The 19,846-nt window shown below is 43.7% G+C and overlaps 2 protein-coding genes across 11 annotated transcripts in view; one reads left to right on the top strand and one right to left on the bottom strand.

The window, feature by feature from the left end:
• Nucleotides 1-20: 20 nt before the first annotated feature.
• Nucleotides 21-13,495, top strand: FAM228B (family with sequence similarity 228 member B). 4 transcript variants are annotated; one of them, XM_068937043.1, is made up of 9 exons: nt 21-215; nt 1,754-1,867; nt 3,920-4,039; nt 5,629-5,703; nt 6,406-6,603; nt 10,431-10,508; nt 11,637-11,724; nt 11,832-11,976; nt 13,311-13,495. In XM_068937043.1, the coding sequence occupies exons 1-9, from the start codon at nt 147-149 to the stop codon at nt 13,369-13,371; spliced, it is 948 nt and encodes a 315-aa protein (XP_068793144.1). In that variant the 5' UTR covers nt 21-146; the 3' UTR covers nt 13,372-13,495. The 4 variants fall into 4 exon arrangements, with proteins under 4 accessions (XP_068793144.1, XP_068793147.1, XP_068793146.1 ...); XM_068937045.1 differs by lacking the exon at nt 1,754-1,867 and having other exon boundaries at nt 25-215; XM_068937044.1 differs by lacking the exon at nt 5,629-5,703 and having other exon boundaries at nt 26-215.
• Nucleotides 13,496-14,460: 965 nt separating this feature from the next.
• Nucleotides 14,461-19,846, bottom strand: part of ITSN2 (intersectin 2) — an 86,752-nt gene continuing 81,366 nt past the window's right edge. For all 7 annotated transcript variants that reach the window (XM_068937039.1, XM_068937040.1, XM_068937037.1 and 4 more), the window contains 6 exons: nt 19,438-19,650; nt 18,917-19,038; nt 18,279-18,361; nt 18,038-18,121; nt 17,571-17,744; nt 14,461-15,961 (listed from right to left, as the gene is read on the bottom strand). In XM_068937039.1, the coding sequence (XP_068793140.1) occupies nt 15,804-15,961; nt 17,571-17,744; nt 18,038-18,121; nt 18,279-18,361; nt 18,917-19,038; nt 19,438-19,650 (834 nt within the window). In that variant the 3' untranslated portion in view covers nt 14,461-15,803. The remainder of the gene's footprint in view (nt 15,962-17,570; nt 17,745-18,037; nt 18,122-18,278; nt 18,362-18,916; nt 19,039-19,437; nt 19,651-19,846) is intronic.

Genomic DNA, 19,846 nt, shown 5'->3' with positions numbered 1-19,846 from the left:
CCTTCCTGCGAGGCTGGGGGTGGCGAGGCGGGACTATTTTCTCAGGCGGAGGGACACGGCGCGGCGGGCCGCGGTGCGCAGTCTGAGGGGGCAGAGGGGGCGCCATCTTGCCTGCGGCCGGCCGGAGTGGGAGCGGCGGCTCCGCCATGAGGTGTGGCGCTGGCTCACAGCACAGCGACCTCTCGCCAGGGCCGCGGGGAGCCTCGCCGGAGCCGGTGAGGGGCCTTCTGTCCCCGGGGTGTGCCCGCAGCCAGGCGAGAAGAGCGCGGGGACCCCTGCCCTCCTCTGCCCTGCCGTCACCTGGGGGCCGTGGGCCTCGCCTCAGGGCGGGGCGGGGGCAGGCTGAGCCCCGGGGCTGCCCCTGCGGCCCTGGGAGGGCCCAGTGGTTCCCTGTCACTGGTATTGTCCTCTCCTCACTGGCGGTGTCTGAGGTGAAGGGGCCAGTCCTGTATCTGTGGACCCTCTGGATTTGTGCAAGTTATCTGTTAGCTTAATGTTTTCTCTTCCACCCCAAAGCAATGGGCTGGGGTAGGTGGCTGCCTTAAACTGGTTCATGCCGTGTTTCAGACGGGAATTGCAAGCTACTCTCAAATATACTGAAATCGTCTTCCCAAACTATCAGGTTCTGCTCACAGAGTTGGGCCCTGTCTGCTCTAGAGGTTGGCTCTCTCTTCATGCCCTCCCCAGGCCTCTGAAGGAGAGGAGTAAGTAAGCTCCCAGGGAGGATGGCCGGCTGTGCTTACAAGGGATAACATGCATCTCCTGTGTGCCGAGACAGCGATATGTGAGCCTACAGCCACAGCCCACATGGGTAACTTGTTTTAAAGGCATTAGTCAGAACGTGGGGTTTTAAGAGGACTGAGTATGTAAGGATTTTATTTCTTGCCACAGAAATTATTAAAATCTGTCTCCTCAGGGTTCCTACAGGCCTTGTGTTTGGACAGGGACTGTGTGTGGGTTTTAGCAGGTGAGTATTTGGGGGAAGAAAGTTCTGTTTTGCTAAACAGAACTGGTGTGAAGCAAGAGAAACCTGTCTCTAAAAATGTTGCTCGTCCGAAGCTATACTGCTGATGGCAAAATAGGATGCAGATATATTCTGCAAGAAATTTTAGTTAGGCAGAGTTATTTCCCAGGTTGGTCATAATAGAACAAATATCCTAATATGCGTGACAGCCTGCCTGCTCACATGGTTTAGCATTTGAGGATGGCAGCTGTTAAGCAAACGTGAAGTCTTTGAATCTTGCTTTTAATCCATTCAGACTTTAGAAATCCTTTGCTATATTTTGGTCATAGCAGATGACTAAATTTTACAGAGCTGGAAAACAGCTCTTGTCTAATACAAGTCTGCACTACCTTTTTGTCAACCATGGAGAGTTGTCATCTCATAGTAAGAGACCAAACAAAATAGAAAAAGAAAGGATTGAGACTCAGTGCCAGCTTGAATTTTTAAGATTAAGGAAAACATTCAGCTAGAGACTTTACCACTTGTGTTTTCCTCAATGAGTAGATACCTACGGCAGGTTGATTTGCTACGTCTGCTCTATTTTTTTTTCCTTCATGGGCTCCCAGTCCACTGTGATGAAAGTGAATATCTCTCTTCCTTGGTGCTCACAGAAAGGCTCAGTCTTTCTTTGTCAAGCTGGATTAAAATGGAGAATTAATATTAGTTACTGTAAATAGATGGAGGGGAGGCTAGTGTGGGGTTTTTGGTAAGCTTAGAAACTATAAACGTGTGTATTCTCCTCATCCTAAGCTTGTCCAGGGAATTACAGCATCCCTCTCTCAGAAGAGCAGCAGCCTAAGTACTTTGAATGGAAGGAAATCTGCAAAAGATGGTCTGAAGCAGGAGTTCTTGGCACCTTTGCAGGTAGATAAACATATAGAACAGGCACTTGTGTCGTATTAAGCAGCTGGCGCTTTTGGCTATCATCACATCCTTCAGTCCTCGCTGTTTTGCTTGTTTTATATCAAAAATGAGTTCAGTGCTAGGTCAGGGTGCGCTTGCGTTATCCTTATTACTTATCCGTGCGGGTAGTATAATGCACAAACTGCTTTAATCAGTCCTTGCAATATAAGGACAACTTTGAGAATGCTTCCTCCGCTTCTCAGAAACCATGAGATCAGATGTGCTTTACAGCACACTGTGGAGCTTAGCAGACTTGGGCTGTGTGATAAAAGGGGAGATCACTTTCAGAGCTGGGGGGTTCTCACAGAGAGTAGTCTCTGAGAGACTTTGTCTCTGTGGCAGACACAGCACTGCAGAAGCAATGGGGCATATGTAGACAAAAATCTTCATTTCCAGATAGAGAAAGGCATTGGGTAGTAGCTGCTTTGCAAATCATGTAATAAAGTCCTAATTGTAAGCCCTTTTGCCTGTGTGATTCTGTTGTCTCCCTGTTACAAATCGATCCAAAGATACTGGTACACCTATAACAGAGGATATGGAATTTCCTGGCTGGATCTCAATGTTAATGCTTTAACCTAAGCTTCATCTGTTAGAACGAACTTTAAAAACCACTAAAATGCAACCATCCCTATGGTGGAATGTAGCAGGTATTTATATAAGTGCAAAGGGCACAAAGGAAAGAAGCGAAAGTCAGGAGGTGGAGTTTGATAAGTCTCAAAATGCTTTCAGAACTGACATATTGGAATAATTTGTGAGCTGCTTTATTCTTTGAAACAAAATGTACTATCCATTTATCACGGAGCTCAAAAGAGACAGTTGCTGTCAGAGAATCTGACTGTAAACCTGACGCTTCATCTCCTTCAGCTTAGCTCACTGTAACGCAAAAATACTGTCGGTATCAGTTGGCAGCAGTTAGAATTCCTTTGGAGATTTGCTACGTTGTTTGGCCAGAATCGTAAGAAAACTAACTTTCTGATGTTTATGCAATGGTTTTGTATGTTTTGGAATGTTGTAAGGCTTCTCCCAGGCTAGTCCAACAATGCTTAGTAAGGATAGCCCGAAAGCCCCTGCTTACTAAGACTTGAGTGTCTTAAGATTTGGGACAGAGCATGACCAGCAAAATCCTTAGGAGGTGAATGACTCTACGTTCCTTCAACCGTAAATTCTACGGTGAAAACCACAATTCAGGACACACAAAACCAGTATGTGTAATTGAGACCCCAGGACATTTGGGTATAGTTGAGTACCTGTCTTGGGACTGATCACCTGAGACCCACTGGAGTTGTAGACTTCTAGTCTGTCTTTCTGCTTTCCAGGACTGCCTTCCCCAGGATGTGCCTGAATTCATTAGTGAATCCTGATCAGCAGGAACATTCCTAGGGTCTTCAGTCCCCCTCCTTCCTAGGCATGCTCAGAAATGTGGATGTTGCAATGTCCTTCCTGCAAGTTTGTTGCAATATAGGTTGAGGATGTCTAGCATCCAAGTGCTGTGCAAGACTGCCAGCAAAGCCCGAAATGTTAACCCTAGTTAGCATTACTCCTAAATTCAGAAATGACGGCGTAGCCCATCTCATGCATGCATGTGTAGGGTGCCCTTTCAGTAAGTAATGGTCTGAGCTACAAGAGCTGCTTGAACTGTGGATGGGTGGAACTGAACCTTTCCCTTTGTGAAGAGTGCCCAAACCATTAAAATTGTTACTTTAAATTGTGATATCTGAATTTCCATCTTTTTTGTTTGGGTGAAATGTTCCCCTCTTCCTGTCCTAAAGTATTTCTGAGAACTGCTAAAATAATGCTTTATTGCCCTGTCTACTATACTACTTGTGCACAAATAATGAGGTTTACAAGGCAGCACAGTGTAGAGATGTTAGGTAAACTTCGTACAGATATACCCCAGTTCGTAACTTGGTTGTAGAACCTAGATGTGAACCCGGTTTTTTTTATAAAGCAGGCTAACTTTTAATGTGAACGGTTTCTTTTCTTTTTTTTTTTTTCTTTTTAAAATCTATCCAGAGGTTCTCCTCAACAGCAGCGAAGAGCAGCACAGCAAATACTTTTGCCTGCAGTACGTGTTTTGGGAAGAAGAATGCTACCAGAGATTGGCTAACACAGAAAAGCTTCCTCCATGCAAAGGTAAGGCTGAAAATGTATCTTCAAGGATGGAATGAAAATGGTTTTTTGCAAATACCTGTAAAATCTGAGATATGTATGTCATTCGGAAGCATGTTGGGCTTAAACAAAAATGCTATGCCTGGAGCTGCATTCTTAAATGGCACAAGATGATGGTAGCACAGATGACTTTGAGTTCACCTATGGAAGCCATAGGAGGTGGACAGCAGGTATAACAGATTGTTTCAGCCTTGCCTGTGTTTTAGGTCTATGTTTCAAGTAAAGCTGGGTTGTTAAGCTGTAGGATTTTATTCAATTTCAGTTGCATTCCCGCTGTCTTAGGCTAAGCCAGTGCAAGTGAGGTAAGTGCTGTCAGTTCCTAAACTGCCGATTTATGCTGGAAAGGCAAAACAGATTGTGAGTTCAGGGTAACGTTAGTGAGATCGTCTGTCTAAAACAGCTTATGTTTTAGTTCACTGCCATAATTATGACTGCATTGCATTTTACCTGCTGGTAATTTTTTTTTTTATAGTAGGCTCTTAAAGATAAGTTTTACTGTGGAGTATTTTTGTTGAAGAATTAAAATTCTCCGTAAATTTGTTTCGTATAAAAGCTGCAAATTGATTCCTTAAGAAAGAATCCCTTTGGTTAACCCACAGAGTGGGTGTTGCCTGATCAGAGAAGAGATAGCTCCATTGTGTGTGAATGTATATGTATGTGTGTGTGTGTGTGGGGGGGGGGGTGCGCGCGCTCTAATCTCGCCTGAAGAGACTCCACCAACAAATGATAGATGAATTTGGTCTCTCTTGCTTGTGGTCCTTGGCCTGAGTGCAGGGGTTACAGCTAAGTTGCGTGATGCACAGAATTCCCTGTTTAAAAATTAGATTGGTAACAGCAGAGCATTTCAAGGGCTGTTGTTCTTATTTTAGTATCCTGATATTCATGATGTGGAGAACAGTTTCTCCCTATTTTGATCTTTAGAAAGTGTAAGATGCGGATGGTGCTAGAGAAGAACTTGGCTGATGCTATGGAAGTCCTTGAGTTTTAAAACGCAGACAAATTCATGAGCAGAAGGAGAAGCAAGGCAGTTTCCTATTTTGGAAGGGTTTTTCTCATTATCCTTCCTCTTACACTTAACTCTGTTTTTCCTTTTACGCTTCTCTGAGTTCCTTGACATAACATCTTATCATGATTTTCATGTCTGTGATTGCTGTTTGTGTAGTGTGGTTGTATCTGTGCTGAAAATGAAGATGTGATTCAGTGTGGAGAGATGCTCTGTGCTGCCTTCATCTGGCACATGTAAGCAACAGTGGGAAGGAGCAAGCGATGGCGCAGGCACAGTGAGGAGCAGCCAAGGATGTGTGTGGTCTCGTCCCACTGGGCATGCACAGTCTAGTTCTTGCTACCATGTTGTTGCTACTTCTACATCTAACTGCTAAGAGTAAGTCTAGCAAGGATTTGCCTGCCTGTGCAATCTGCCTGCCTGTGGCCTCTGGGTCACAGCGTAACATACCTTTAATCACAACACAGTAATTATTTTGAATGCAAAGGTAATTCTAACTCCTATTCTAACTCCTGCTTTTACTTCCTGTTTTCTGATGGTATTTTGTTAGGCAGTACCTGATGAAAGTGGAGACATCATTGCTTGTGCTCAGTCCATCTTGGAGAGAGAAAATTATTTTGTTAGGGTAAGGAGTGATGTCTCTTTTCTCATTTGCTCTTTGCTTTCCTGCATGTCAAAATGTTTCTTTCCGTCAGTGGCTGGTCATAACGTGTCAGTTGTCTGTAATACTGGAAAACTAAATTTAGAAGTACATCTTTCTGGCCTGTCCAGTGCCATCATCTTCAGGCTCCTGAGGATGTGGTAACCCTAAATAAGAGCTTTGGACTCATCTGTATTTTTTTGGAACTTTATTACCGATTTGCACCTGTCTTTTGTTTTGTGGGTGAGATTAGATAGTGGTTGTGGTCCTACGGATAAAGGATGGGAGGACTGATCTGATCTAGCAGATTGCCAGTGCTGCAAGGAGAAAGAAGGCCCTACTGCCAGTGCGTCTCTTGTGCAGTCTGGGGTTCATCAGACCCCCACCCTGAACTGATTTCAGCTCACTAACCTGGTGGGAAAAGTGAATTGTTTTCTGAGAGTGTTCCACTAGAGCTTGATGAATTTAGAGTGTGAATGCCAGAGCCCATGCAAGGGGGAGTTCGGAGCCAAGTGATGGGAAGTGGAGTGACAGAAGAGCAGAAAGAGGGGCTGAGAAGCAGGGCCCTGGCAGTAGTGACTGGTCAGATGAGGTTAGCCGTGCTGCATAGCTTCTCTCTTTAATGTGATTGGCTAAGAGGTTGTTTTTTCTCCCCCCGCCCCTCCCGCCCCCCCATTCCTTACTTAGGAGGTGGACAGGTATTTGAGGCACAATGATTTCTTGAACCTGAGAAAGAAGGAGCTCCTGTACAAGAAATGGCTTAGGGATGTTTCAGAGCCACTGCTGCGGAAAATTGAGGACAAAATTGACAGCAAATCGAGTGAAGAAATACAGAAAAGGAATGAAGAACAACTCTCTCTATATTTAAACTACTGTAAAAAGAAGGTATCAACAAGGAGTAAATTTCTGTCGTGGGAAGGGTTGCACGCGGAGGGTTGCAGACGCTAGATCAGTTTTATATGTTATTTGCTGTTCAATTGAGTAGCCTGGAGTTCAGATATGCCTTGTTTATAATTTACTCTTCCCAAGGACCTCTGCAGTTGTGACACACATCATTACAGCTGTTTGTTTAAATTCACTGTCACGTATGAACAAGCGTACTGTTCAGTGCACTCAGTATGAACCGGGTTCTGAATGCAGCGAAGGACACACTGGGTTTTGTTCTGTGGGCTGAACCGTTTCGAGGGAAAACCTTCAGCTCTGTTAGCTGAAACCAAAGGCTGAGTATGTTACCAAAGACTGAACTGCACTCGCAGGAGTTCAGCTAAAGCGGTGATGCAGCATGTTGGTAGAGTGTGAATGAAAAACGTTTGCGGCTTTGGATGCCGCTGATCTAACTTTATGGGGAAAAAAAAAATAGTGGGAATGTCAACAGGAAGACACCAACATTTTCTTTAAGTTTGCATACAGGTGAATAGACCCAAGCCATGGATTATGTAGTTCAAAGTGTTTCAGTACTCACAAAAATTTCAGTCACTGTAGGAAACATTTGTTTGTTTTTATTTTCACTGTACACTTCAGACTACTGTTGAGTACCACATTCCGTGACTTAAATGTCTGCATCTCAGAATTAGATGTATAGAGCAAAAAGAACAAGTATACCGTCTACCACGAATGGAACAGTGTTTTATATATTGTGCCTGCTTTTGTTGTCAATGGAAACCACTGCAACAATGGAGTTACGTGAACTTCCCATCCAGAAATGAAAATATAGTGGGAGCTGTTGTGTTTTAATGAAAGCAAACAGTCCCTTTTTTAAAGGACTGGTGAGAAAGACCCATGCATTTAAATTTCATGTAATGATGAAGGGCTGAACCAATCCTGCTCCTGAAGTTCTGGGATTTAGGATATGTTAGGTGTACTGTTCCTATCTGTGTCTGCGTCAGTCCATCTTGCAAGCTCCTGTGCTAGGTCAGGTCTTTGTCAGATGTCCTTGAGAAGCGGTGGTTGGTGTTTTGGAATGTGTCCCTCTTCTCCCTGAGCAAGCACAGCACTAGTGGTCAGCCTCCATCAGGGTGATTTCTTGCTGTCGAATGATTTCCTGCCGTCTGGCTGGGGTTGGTAAAGGTGGCATGGCACGTGTGTGTTTGTTGCGCTCAGCCCAGGGATACCCACCTTTTCTCCTTGCCCTGTGTCGTATCTGGAAAGCAGACTGGAGCCCTTCAGAGTAACAGACAAATTGATCTGCGTACAATACCTTTTGCAGAACTAGGACACTTCTGTGGATTGGTTAATATTGTGAATCCTGGCTGTGTGCTTTTTTTCCTCTCACTTCTTTTTGTTCATTTTCCCTTGCTCTTTTCCCTGCTATTAGGCTTCTCCTTGTCCTCTTCCTCAAGCCTCGTCACCTTCCTGTGTGACCTTCCTGTGTGTCATCAGTCTGTTCTCCTTTCCCATACCTATTCTTTTTCCTCCAGTCTCTACTGTCAATTTCTCTTTTACTCCACCCCCTCCTCTCCTCCTATTTTGTCTCTTCTGTCAGACTCCCCAGTGTAGTCTCTTCCTCCTCTTGTTGCTTCTGATGATTTCCCCCAGTTCTCCAATGTCCCTTGCTTTTCAAAGCCTCTTCCCCTTTTCCTCTGTTCTCCTCTTCTCGTCCTACTCCTCGCTGTCCTTTCCAAGTTCCTCCCTCTCAGTCTTTCTCTCGTGTCACTTCTCTGCCTCTTTTCTCACCCAGTCTTAGTTCTTCACTGCCCCATCTGAGGCTTCATCCTTTTGCTCCCCTCCTTGACTCTCTGTTGCTCTGATGACCTGCTTGTATGTTTTTTCAGCTTAAATCTACCTAGTTTTGTCTTCCATTCTCGCCTCCTCCCCACCCCTGATCCCAGGGCCGTGGGCTACAGATGTAGGGTGAGATGGCCAGTCATGGCTTGGCAGCAGCTCTACATATCTTCAGGTTCACATTCAGCTGAAGGCAGAGAGTCTCTTCAACTGTGCCAGGCTGGTATTGGGGGCTAAGCTGCATCCTGCGAGGAGGAGGAAGTTTCCCTGGGCTGGGTTGCTGCCATATTAGCCACAACTCAGCTTCTGATTGTCCGGGTTATTGTGGCCATTGTGTGCTGAAAACGCTGGAGAGTTATAGAGACCCTGCAGACTAGTTTCTGAGAGAAGGCTGTTGCTCTGCTTTCTGCCCTCTAGGGCGTGAGTGATAATACACTGACACTGGGGAAGGGGTCATGGGTGTGTTGAACAGCACCTAGCACAACTGACTGAGGCCTCAGCACGTGTTGTAATGGGATGTGTTGTAATACTATACCAAGGGGTGGCACTAAAACTCTGCAAGTGGTGTTAAGGTCTGAAGCCTTTACAGGGACAGAAACAAACAGGAGAAGGTGAGAGGGGTTACTGTACGCTCTCTAGGGGAGAGCCAGGAGCAGAGGCTTCTGCAGCCACAGCAGTGTTCGCTCTCCAGGAGTAACTCGAGCCCTGCAGAGCTGGCCAGGTACCTGCTGAGTGCTTGGGAACAGCCCAGGCTCTTGGGGCCGGGGTCACTAGCCCATGGGAGTAACTTTGTCGCAGTGACTCTGAAACCTGCTGCAGATCCCACTTCCTTTGGTTTGGGCTTGTTCTGCAGCATATCCTGGACTGTTCAGGTTAAAGTATGACATTTCCAGCTCTCAGCTTGAAATCGCGTCCACAGACCTCCAAAAAGAGCTGTGTAGAGCGAAAAGCTAAAGGGCCATAGGTTGGATGCTCCTTTTGTTGCGGGGCTGGGACCCTTGGAGAATTGTTTCCACAGGAAAGCTAGAAACCTTATTTGGAAACATTTTGCAAGAATGAGACTGGTCTGAGAGTGTTAGGTAGAACTATTCTGTATGCTTCCCCTGTTCTTATTATTCTGTAGGCATTGCTTGTGGCCTCTCTTCTTTTTGGTTTTCTGTTTTATTTTCTTATCTCTGCAGCTCCTGTTTAATGCAATTTAGATGAGTCTAGTCTTATTGGCTATTAACATCACAGTATAATTTGGAGACAAATGGATGTAATCTACCTTCTCATCATCAGGCATGACCAATGTGTTGACCTTGGCTACCTTGGCACGTTCAGCTTCTCAACAGCCTGTTTGATCTGATACTTTTTTGGTCTTGACGCCAACTGGAGTGGTGAAAGCTGGTGTGGTAGTAGCTGCTCTTCCCCAGCTATCTCTGGTCACAGGGAACTTGAATTGCATAATAAATATCTAAAGTTCATTGAAGGCAGAGTTCTGGATGAGATGGAGCTGTGATAAGAACCAATAGGGGTGGATGAGGTCTTTGCTCTTACACGTAGTAACAAAAGCATGCTCATGACTGAGACCCAGGCCTACCATCTCGGCAGTAGTGACCTGCCTGGGACTATGGCTGGTGGGGGCTCAGTCACTGTTTTTAAGATCTATTTCCTTCTGTGTCAATTTTTTTTTCCTGCTTGGATGGAATTCCCATTATCTGGACAGCCCTGTTTATGATTACAGTCTCTAATTTCTGGATGCTTAGTGAAAGCATTATTTATGCCTGTGATAAATTAAAATGGATGACTTTTCCTGTTAAACTTAATCACCTTCCTTCTGAAGTGTGGTGTGTGAAAATTAGGGAGCTCCTGTAGTCTCTGCTGCCTCCAGTGCACTGTGCACATACCGTGCCTGGCTGTGTAATCTCTTTCACTTAGGCTGGCTGCTCTGCTACTGCTTTATTGGTGACAGCTTTTGAGACCTGACCTGCTACCTGCTTCTCCCACAGGGCTATACAGCTTTGGACACTTACAACCCTTCAGAGTATGATCCGTTCTTCCTGAAGACTTGTACGGACTGCTGGAAGGTGTGACAGTTACTTATGATGTGGGTTTTAAATGCACCCTTTGACCAGCATGAAATTAATGGTTAAAGAGGGGGCAACATCATGCTACTGACTTGCGGCTCTGGGCTGGTATAGAGCAGCATGTTCTAGTTTTATTAGCTGAACAAATACAGGTCTCAGCTCCTACTGCATTTAAGCCCATAAGTGTTTCTAAGTGAGTGGCAATGGGAATAGGGTTTAGGTCCATTCTAGGCACAGACTTGAAGGCATAGTAGGCAGTGGGGGCAGGTTTGCTTTCCGGAACTCAAATTCAATGTGGTCATGTGGGAAACGTCCTGTCTAAGGAGGGTAGGTGAGTTCCACAGCAAGCTGGGTTTATATTTGTAAAAGGAAATAGTTCAGATCATCTTTACAGAAACTTTCACTCAGATGCACCGAAGACTTGAGTATCTAATGGAAGAGATAGGCAGGACTCAGATACAAATCCTTGAATTGCAATTCTCTAAAGTCCTCTTGGATGCCATAATCCCTCAGCAGTTGTGTGGACTGAGCTGATACTTCCTTGCAATGAGCCACTTGGGGTTCATCTGCATCCGCTGCGTCCTTTACCTTAGTGGCTCAATGCAGTAAGCGTGCTGTAAGCTGGGTGCAGTGGCAGTCATTCCTTTCATCCGGAACAGAGGTAGAGCTGCCCATTTCTCCAACAGCTTGGTCTGAGCGCTGAGGAAATGGTACACTGTGCAGCTTTTGGCATTGGGGGTTCATAGCCACATTGCATGCCTTCCAAGAGAGTATCTGAGTAATGAGGCTTGAGTGTGTTACTGAACAAGATGAATGGGTCTGTTCCTTTCCTTGTAACGTGAAATCACTGTGATAGGAACCAGATCTCATGCGCTAATTCTCTAATTTTGCGGCAGTGCCACAAATGCCAAATGCTGAGCGCCTCATAACCTGATTTAGGAGCTGAGTTGTTTGGCATTTCTCAGAATCAGGCCATTGAGGTCCACACCTGATTTTTTCATTTATAAACATGAGATTGATGTTTCTTCCCTGCTAACCAGTGATATCTTGAAGTTCACGTTTGACTTTAGCCTTTGAGGCTGTCTGACAAAGTGCTCATGTAGCATGACATAATTGTTTCTGTCGCAGGTTACAATACCAACTTTACAGGATCCGTTGTTAAAAGACATTCGAAGAAAGTTTACTGAGAAAGTCATTATCAAGCAGTGTGAGACAGGTATTTAAAATAATCAGCAAGCCTTTCTCAAAAGCGTTTCATATTGAGGGAAATCCTTGCTTGTGACAGTAGATGCTCACACCTTGTGTTTGTTACTTTCCTGTCAGGAAGGCTGTGCTCGTCCAGAGAACTGAATCAACTCCGAAAAGCAGAACTGCCGCTCCTGCCTTTGAGCCGGCAACGTATGGATGCAGCTGAGTGGCTGAAGGTACCGCATGCCTTCATTGCTAGTGAGGCCCACCGGAGAAAGAGGTAAGAGCTAACATGCTTATTGAGAGGCAGCACAAGAGCTGCAGCAGACAAGTCCTATGTTTGGCTGTATAGCAAAAGTGCTTGCTAAAATGTGAATGTCATGGTGAATTCTGCTTTATTCTGCTTTTCACCTGAGAAAAGAGTGATGGAGAAGGGAAAGCCTCAGGTATGGAGCTGACAGCAGGAAGTGCCAAAAGTAGAGCTTGATGGCTAAGCTGAGCCTTGAAATAAAGCAGCTTCTAGTGAGAGGATTCTTGCGTTTTCTGGGTGCAGCCTGGCAGCCAGCCCTGCAGTTCAGGCCAGGGAATACTTCCGTGATGTTCTAACTGGAAGATCTGAAAGGATTTAATGTTCATGCTTTTTTGCAGTTAGCTACTAGATTTTGGAGGCAGAGTGAGATCAGATCTGTGTTTGCTCAGCCAGAGTGTCTTTTGACCTTTGTCATACAGTGTGTGCCCTGGCTCAAGCAACGAGGCTGTTCCTGTAAAGAAGGTGCTTGTACTCAGGGAGCTAACCACCACCAGAAAGTTGCACCCTAGAGCTCAGGTTCATAACGGGTTTTTCTTACCTAAGTGTGGTTAGACTCAAAATACAGTAGCCATCACTAACATGAAGGGGATGTCATATAAGATAAAGAAAATGAATGACAGAACAATCTGTGGGTGTGCACCTGGGCTTGAGCAACAGTGTTCAGCTGGGGTCCCTTCAGTCCCTAGTTACAGGTGTCTAGAGGATGGAGCTGCAGTAGTTCTCGGCTCTTGCAACTCTGCTAGCGCTGAACTGGCACAGTGAGGGCAACTGCTGCTCTGCTCCCTGAGCTGAGAATAGAGAGACCCAGCTGGCCTGCCCTGATAGGGAAAGAAGCCTTTGAGATAGTGAAGAGCGAGTTTTGTTGTTTTGGTTTGTTATGGGTTTTTTAAAGTCCCTATGCTCTCATCCACCCCTTTTGAAAGCTCCCTGGTTCTGCTTTGCAGTACGCTACATTTAAAGGAACTCCTGTTCTTCAGCAACAAGAACATCAAAGCTGAAGTGAGAGCCTCATGTTTTCCTGAACCATACGCATGCTATGCTTGCTTTCCATGCTCCCCTCCTCTACCTTCCTCACTGCACTAGAGGTTTTTTTTTAATGACTGTTATTGGCTCAAGGCTTTAATCCAGCATAATATTTAGAACAGTTTAGGGTACTGGCAGGTTTTAGGAAGAAAACTGGTCACAAAAACAAAAGTTTTCTGGAGTCACTCAGTGTGGGGAAAGAGCTAGTGCAGGAAGCTGTGCTGGGCTGCAGCAATCATAGCATTGAATGGACTGGTAATCGTTTTTATTTCTGTTTAAAGGCAAAAAGTTGTTGAACACCACAAAGACGGCAAGAGCTCACGTCATCTATCCTCCAGCTGACTGTGCAGTGGGAAGCACAGCCATCAGAAGGTACTGTTCACAGTATATATGTGAGATCTTCTGCCAAAGCAAGTGATAACAGGCCAGTCCTTCTGGTAGACTGCAATAAACTTAGCACCTGAAACATGTGTTTCCGAAGTATTTTTTACACAGCAGCCAAAGAAATGTATGAGATGTTGCTCCTTTTATTTCCAGTTGCAGGCCAAAACCTGCGTGGATTGAAAAAAATATTTTAGGAGTCTTAATTTAAGCTCGGCCCTAGGAAGACAGTCTGAAATTATCTGGTTTATTATAAGCCAATGGGTGTCTGTCTTTGTACTAAAAGAGACAGAACTAGTGAGAAAAGTTAGAAAAAAAATCTGCCAAGACACTCCTCTGTGCAACGTAGACTCTGTATGTTACCCCCAGGACTGGCTATAGTTATGACTTCGAGTCCGCTCTACCTCATATTACAAGAAGTGCGAATATGAGCAGTAGTCAGAGGGAAAAGCAAATTTCACTTACAGCTTCAGCTCTTGCAATTTTGCAAAAGATGCTCAAAGAGGTCACCCTGTGTGTTAAGAACATACCCTCTCTTTACATGACAAGGGAGGTGCTCTTGGCTTTCTGCATGGTTAGCAGACATGTACAAAAGAGCAGATGAGAAAGCGGTGATAAAGAAATAATGATTTTTTTTTTTTCTTTAAAGCTTTATCAGAACTGGAATACTGAATGCCTTGCAAAATATCTGCAAAATAATACTAGGGTACTACTACCAAGGCAAGGTAGTCAGAGGGTTTTATCTGACAGCAGGCACACATTAAATCAAACCTTAACAAACGTATTCATTGTTTTGAGAAGGCAGGAAATAATTAGGGGAGACGTACCTGTTCTTGTTCAGAATGTCTGGTACTTTTCAGATAATTGGTACTGAACAATAGATGCTGCCAGTTAAAATATAAACTAGTTTCTGTATTGTTTTAATGGTCCCTGTCTCCCTACTAGTTTGATGACATAGGAGCTTAGATGTAAGAGCCTGAAAACACATACAGTTTTCTCTGTGCAGGTTCAGGAAGTTCTTATCACCCACTGTACAGACACAATCTCTCAAAGAGTTGTCAAGATTTAGTTTTATTTGGGGTTAGAAATATTGAACCACAGAAACCTGTTAAAAGTAACAGAGGTTGACTCAGCCCTGTAACAGGAGGGCATACAGGATGGTGATCAGCTATGAAACTATCAGACATCAGGAGGTATTGCAGCACCCATGGAAAAAAGGGCACACGTTGTTCAGAATTGCATGCAGTGCTTTTTCAACAAAGCAGTTTAAGGAGGCAGTAAAATAGTTACTATGTATCAAACACTTCATAATGAAAACAAACTCTCTTTTACCATCCCTGATATTAGTCCCAAGAGAAAGATTTTTGTTTTACAACCAGTCTCATTTTACAGGTTCTTGCTGGACTAGCAGTTCCCCAGAATAAACATTTTAAACTTTATTAAACTTTCCTGTAAGTTTTTCTCATTATTTCACATTCTCCTGTACAATAAAATATACTTTTTTTTAAAAATCACTGTGCATCAATAAACATCTGTAGACAAATTACATTAATAAACTTTATATTTTACTCTCTATATACATGTTGGCAATGACAGAGCTTCAAGATTCACATGGAGGCCTGTAAAACCGAGGGTATGTACATCAATAACTTACATTTAGGAAAAATCAAAAGCTGAAGAGTATTTTTCCACATAATTGTGGGTCACAGTATTTAAAATAGTTTGTCTAGTTATTCTTTACAACCACATTGTCTCAGCAGAGAATGATTAATCAAACTGAAGCATAAGGAAAAATCAAGTTCCAATTACTGATTCAGTGCAGAACTAAGTGAAGTGAAGAACTACACTTGATTTTTAAAGAATGTACAATATATTGGAGACTCCTCCAGTGCTAAGGCTTCTTCAGCTTTTAATCTTTAAAGTTATCGTCCTGAGACGGGAAGATTCCAGTGGATATCACTTTTCAGATTTCAAATGGAATGATTCTAGCATTAAACTAAACCATTCCTCAGTCTATATATTAGACTAAGTGGTAAAACATACATACATTTTGATGCCACGTTCCTACTTAATACTTTTTATGGCCCTGAAAATGGAAACATTGGCATCCCAAACCAACATATTTCAATATAATAAAAAGGCACTGAGCTATACTACTGTACACATGTATGTATATAGTGTACATGTATGTATGCTGTATACAGTAACATTTGTGTTTGCATAGATCAACAGTAACTTTGAACGCAGCAAAGAATTCAAACACAGCCAGTAACTAAGAGGAATATGGAAGCAGCAGGAATTCTTTCTCAATAACCAGCTTGGGCAAAGAAGCTTTTGGAAAAAACATTCAGGCCGATAGCTTCATTTGTCCTTCATAAATTAAAAAAGTGTTCTTAAAGGAGTGTTTTCTGCTCAAAGAGTTGCAGGTCAAAACGGACCCAGACTTCGCCAGTTGGAACTTCATGTAGCAGTAAGTGTTTAGTTGTGGGTCCCTTGCTCTCTTGTTCTGTTCTGATTTTTGCTACTGGAATTTCAGTGCGACCCAAAAAATCTGTTGGACAAATGCAAACGAGTAAGAATCGTCATTAAACAAAGACATCTTTGCTTAGAAGACCTGAAAGAGCATGGTTAAGAAGCAGTGCTACGTAGTATGTAGACCAGAACAATATGCCAGTGTCATCTAAAGAGGAAGCTATCCCCAACAGACAGGAGAGCTCAGGTCTATGCAGCAGTTTCTCCTGATGTCACATGCAGCAGCATCCTTACAACTCTCTAGCTTTGATTTTGCACATTAGCTATAGCTTTGGCTATTCGTCTTTTACCACTATCACTAATGTTGCTGTACTATCACACTCCTAGCTGTAACAACTGCAAGTTATAACAAACGGCAATCTCAACACAAAGAGTAAGTTCATAGGCACAAGTGTTCAGCACTGGAGCATTAGTCTCAAGCTTCCTGTTTGACCGGACTTTTATGTAAATCGGCCAGTACTGAGAAAAAGAGAGGCTTTTAAGAAGACCAAAACACCATGGAATTAGAATGGAAAACATGCCTTTATGTCACAGTTTGATCTAAGGGCTTTAAAAATATCTGTTCCCCTTTCAGTCATGCTATTTCAAAAGTCCTCCTGTCTTAGTACGGGAAGGACAGAATTAAAGGATGAAGTTTGCTCACAAGTCAGTTGCAGTGCTGCGAAGCCAAACAAAAAAAATTCAACTATTTTTGGCTCAGCCAACTGTTAATTAGGCTTTCATATATATTTATCATTGCTTTCACAAGGACGATGACCATGAAAAGCCACTCTCACTAGTAGGTTTACAGTCCTATTCAAAAATTATATACCCTATTTGTAGCCATTTCATATATAAACATGTATACAAAAATACATGTATACATGTAGAGCATGTAACATAAATATGTGTGTATACACACATGTTTATATATGTCTATATATACACAAGTGTATATGGATTAAAAGGTGCTAGTTTACCATGAACCGTCACGAAGAACTCCACTCTCCAGCTGGCAGAAGGGAGCATGCCCAGTAATCACATATCAGCTGAGCCACAGGAACTGTTTTTGCAGTGAAACCAGCAAGCAAAGTCACGTTACCTCACATGAGGAAAGGCCTAAACTATACTTACACATATGGCACCTCAGCTCAAGGCAAAAATCTTGCAAATCTGCACTAATTAACTGTGTATCAGAGCCCTGAAAAAAAAAGCATTGACCCTTTTAAAGCATACTGGAAGCTCCTGATTGCCAAAAATGTGCTCAGTTTCCAAGGAAAAAAGAACAGTTGAAACTACTGGCCTGCAAATATAACCTAGCACCTTATTTTCAGGCATTGCCTATAGTGAGAGGGAGGAATTTCTACTTTCAACTTTTCTGTTTCCCTAGCTTAACAAAAAAAAATAATTGCGTTGTGGATGCACGAGGTGGAGTAGGGTCCGAGTGTGATTGCCCAGAGTTTCATCGGCTCTGCAGGGCTAGCCAGCATCTTGAGTAAGGAGGCCTCATTTTTATACATTTCTCAGAAAGTGCTCATACCTGTAGAAGCTGCTAGTGAGAAACTGTATACCCCAAGTCACACCAAAAAAAAAAAAACAAAAAAAAAAAACACCCACGTTCTTTTCCTGAAACGGATGTTCACACTTACCATCAGGTGCAAACTGATCCCTGTCAAACATGGTGATACACAGGACATCCTGATAGAGATCCTTAATGAAGAACTGGCAGTTGAAGTTCCACTTAGGGTTCAAGGTGTCCTGCAGGGTCCTGGTAGTATAGCTCTGTGAGCCCATGCTGATTTCACAGTACGGGTTGCTTTTCCCTTAACAGAACAAGCAGAGAAACACCTCAGCAATGCAGCAACCTCCCTCCCAGTCTGAAGGTTGCTTGGACACATTTCTGCTGCCATCTAGAAAATGTGGGCTATACAACCCCTATATCCTATGGCAGCACAGAGCTGTTCCTTTATTGGGTCCTCTGGAGCTTAGTGATGGCTAATTCGTTCAGAAGCTGTAGCTGAAACCACAGTGTTTCCCAAACCACCAAACTGCTTGCAACAAGCCTTTCCAAACACTGCAGGAATCAAAGTTATTTAGCACTAATTCCTTCACTTACCATTGGGTTTACAGGCCTTTAACTCTGTTGCTTCAATCACGTGCACCATCAAGCGTCCTATTCCTGAGGTCTTTTGTGAGCGAGCTGGGAATAAAAAGGTCAGAATTAAATGGTTTGGTTGTAGGCATGAAACTGGCAACAGACCCAGAGTGAGAGCCTACGCAGATACTACTGCGTCCCCCAGAAAAGGCCCTGAACCGGGGCGGGGGCAGGTGGATGAGGAGAGTACACAACTCAGTACCTTGGTAAGCCTTTTCACGTTTCTTCTTCTCAGTTTCAATGTACTGCTCTGATGCTGCTTTGATTTTCTGGACCCAGGCAGTCCTGCAGAAAGCAATCCCCATGGTCAGGGTTGTATCTCAGGCAGGAAATTCCTCAGTCATCAGTAACTCTATCCCAATAGCTTTTTTTTACTGTTCCCCCCCTCCCCCCCCCACTGGATGTCAGAGGCATCACAAATCAGTTAGTTAGTTAAGTTAATTCAAGGACTAAAGCTATGGAGTCTTTGGATTTAATCTTATGCCACATTTCCACATCAGCCAAAATAAATGCAATTGGAGCTGCCTTTTCAGTAAAGATTGCTGGGTCATATTAAACAGTGACCAGGACTGGGGAAAAATCCTATGGCATGCTGGACGTTGCAGTCCTAAACTATTCTTTTGTACAGCTGTAACATCTAGGAGTACTAGATGTGGCTTTGAACTCCACTGCAAGAGCTGCTGGACAAGCAGAACAACATGAGAGAACACTGCAATTCAGATGAGTCAGATGAGTTTATTTTCTGATTGAGAGGCTAAGTCCTGTTCTCCGAACTCAGAGCCCCCCGGTCTGTCCACTGGAAACACAGCTATAGCCGTGTTCAAAAAGTTTACTACTCACCGCTCATTAATGTTGTCAGTTTTAAGGGTGTAAACTCTGTCAATGTGTGATATGTGAAAAACTGGCTCATCACTTGAAGGGTCTGTTGGCAGTTTCACTAGGACTTCATTAAGGAAAACAGGCTGAAAGAAAAGCAAACAAACATCACTGTGGCAATGTCACCCTGAGAATATACAGCAACAGTACACGGTGTTTAAACATGCAAGAACCTGCACTAACTTAAAGCTCATGTTTGTGAACATCTCAGCTGCTCAGCAGTATTATGCACAGGTACGATGCTATTTCTGTCCTTTCGCCACAAAGTGGATGGAAAGGCTTATTAAACCAAGACAAAGAGCCTGTCCTTTTCAAGGGACTCAGTCCAATGGCATTTGTGTGTGCTGGCTGCCAGTATGTGCCTGTATGACAGCAAATGATCAAACAGGGCTAGACAGCTAATCCCAGCAGACAAAACAGCATTCCTCATCAGAAGCCAGGTCCCACTGTATAAACATCACCGCTGGACCTCTTAATTCACTCACCATTTTGTACATTTTGAACTGGGAGTTGGATTTGAGGCTGAACAGTTTATCTGAGCTGGAAGAGACAAACTGTTTAACCATGTAGGTGAGAAGCAGGAAGTCATTGAAAAGGAAGCCATACAGCTCCTTATTGCTCTTTGCCTTGTACAGCTTGCCGCTGTGCAGGAGTTTGCGTGGTCCCAAGCAGTTCGTGAGGGAGTTGAAAATCGGTTGCTAGGAGAGAAAAAAGCCATTAGCAGCAGCAAGTTAATACAGACATTAGTTCCCGCTCATCTTTACAGCTCCTTACACAGTCAAAGGAGAGTTGCTACGACACCTCAGTTTGAAGGCTGTCCTGAAAGGTATGTAGGGGTCTGAACCCTATGTACTTTTGAGGATCTGGCAGTGAGGGTTTCTGTGCCCTTTTTGT

Source organism: Struthio camelus, chromosome 3, assembly GCF_040807025.1.
Source record: "Struthio camelus isolate bStrCam1 chromosome 3, bStrCam1.hap1, whole genome shotgun sequence".
NCBI classification, from domain to species: Eukaryota; Metazoa; Chordata; class Aves; order Struthioniformes; family Struthionidae; genus Struthio; species Struthio camelus.
The sequence above is the reverse complement of the archived record's forward strand: the minus strand, read 5'-3'. Positions and strand labels throughout refer to the sequence as shown.

What these genes read in the sequence shown, in the direction of transcription:
- FAM228B (XM_068937043.1), top strand. Translation starts at nt 147, where the DNA reads ATGAGGTGTGGCGCTGGCTCACAGCACAGCGACCTCTCGCCAGGGCCG. An exon ending in AAAGCTTCCTCCATGCAAAG is followed by an intron (nt 4,040 to 5,628) that starts GTAAGGCTGAAA and finishes GTATTTTGTTAG; the next exon opens with GCAGTACCTGATGAAAGTGG. An exon ending in GAGAAAATTATTTTGTTAGG is followed by an intron (nt 5,704 to 6,405) that starts GTAAGGAGTGAT and finishes TTCCTTACTTAG; the next exon opens with GAGGTGGACAGGTATTTGAG.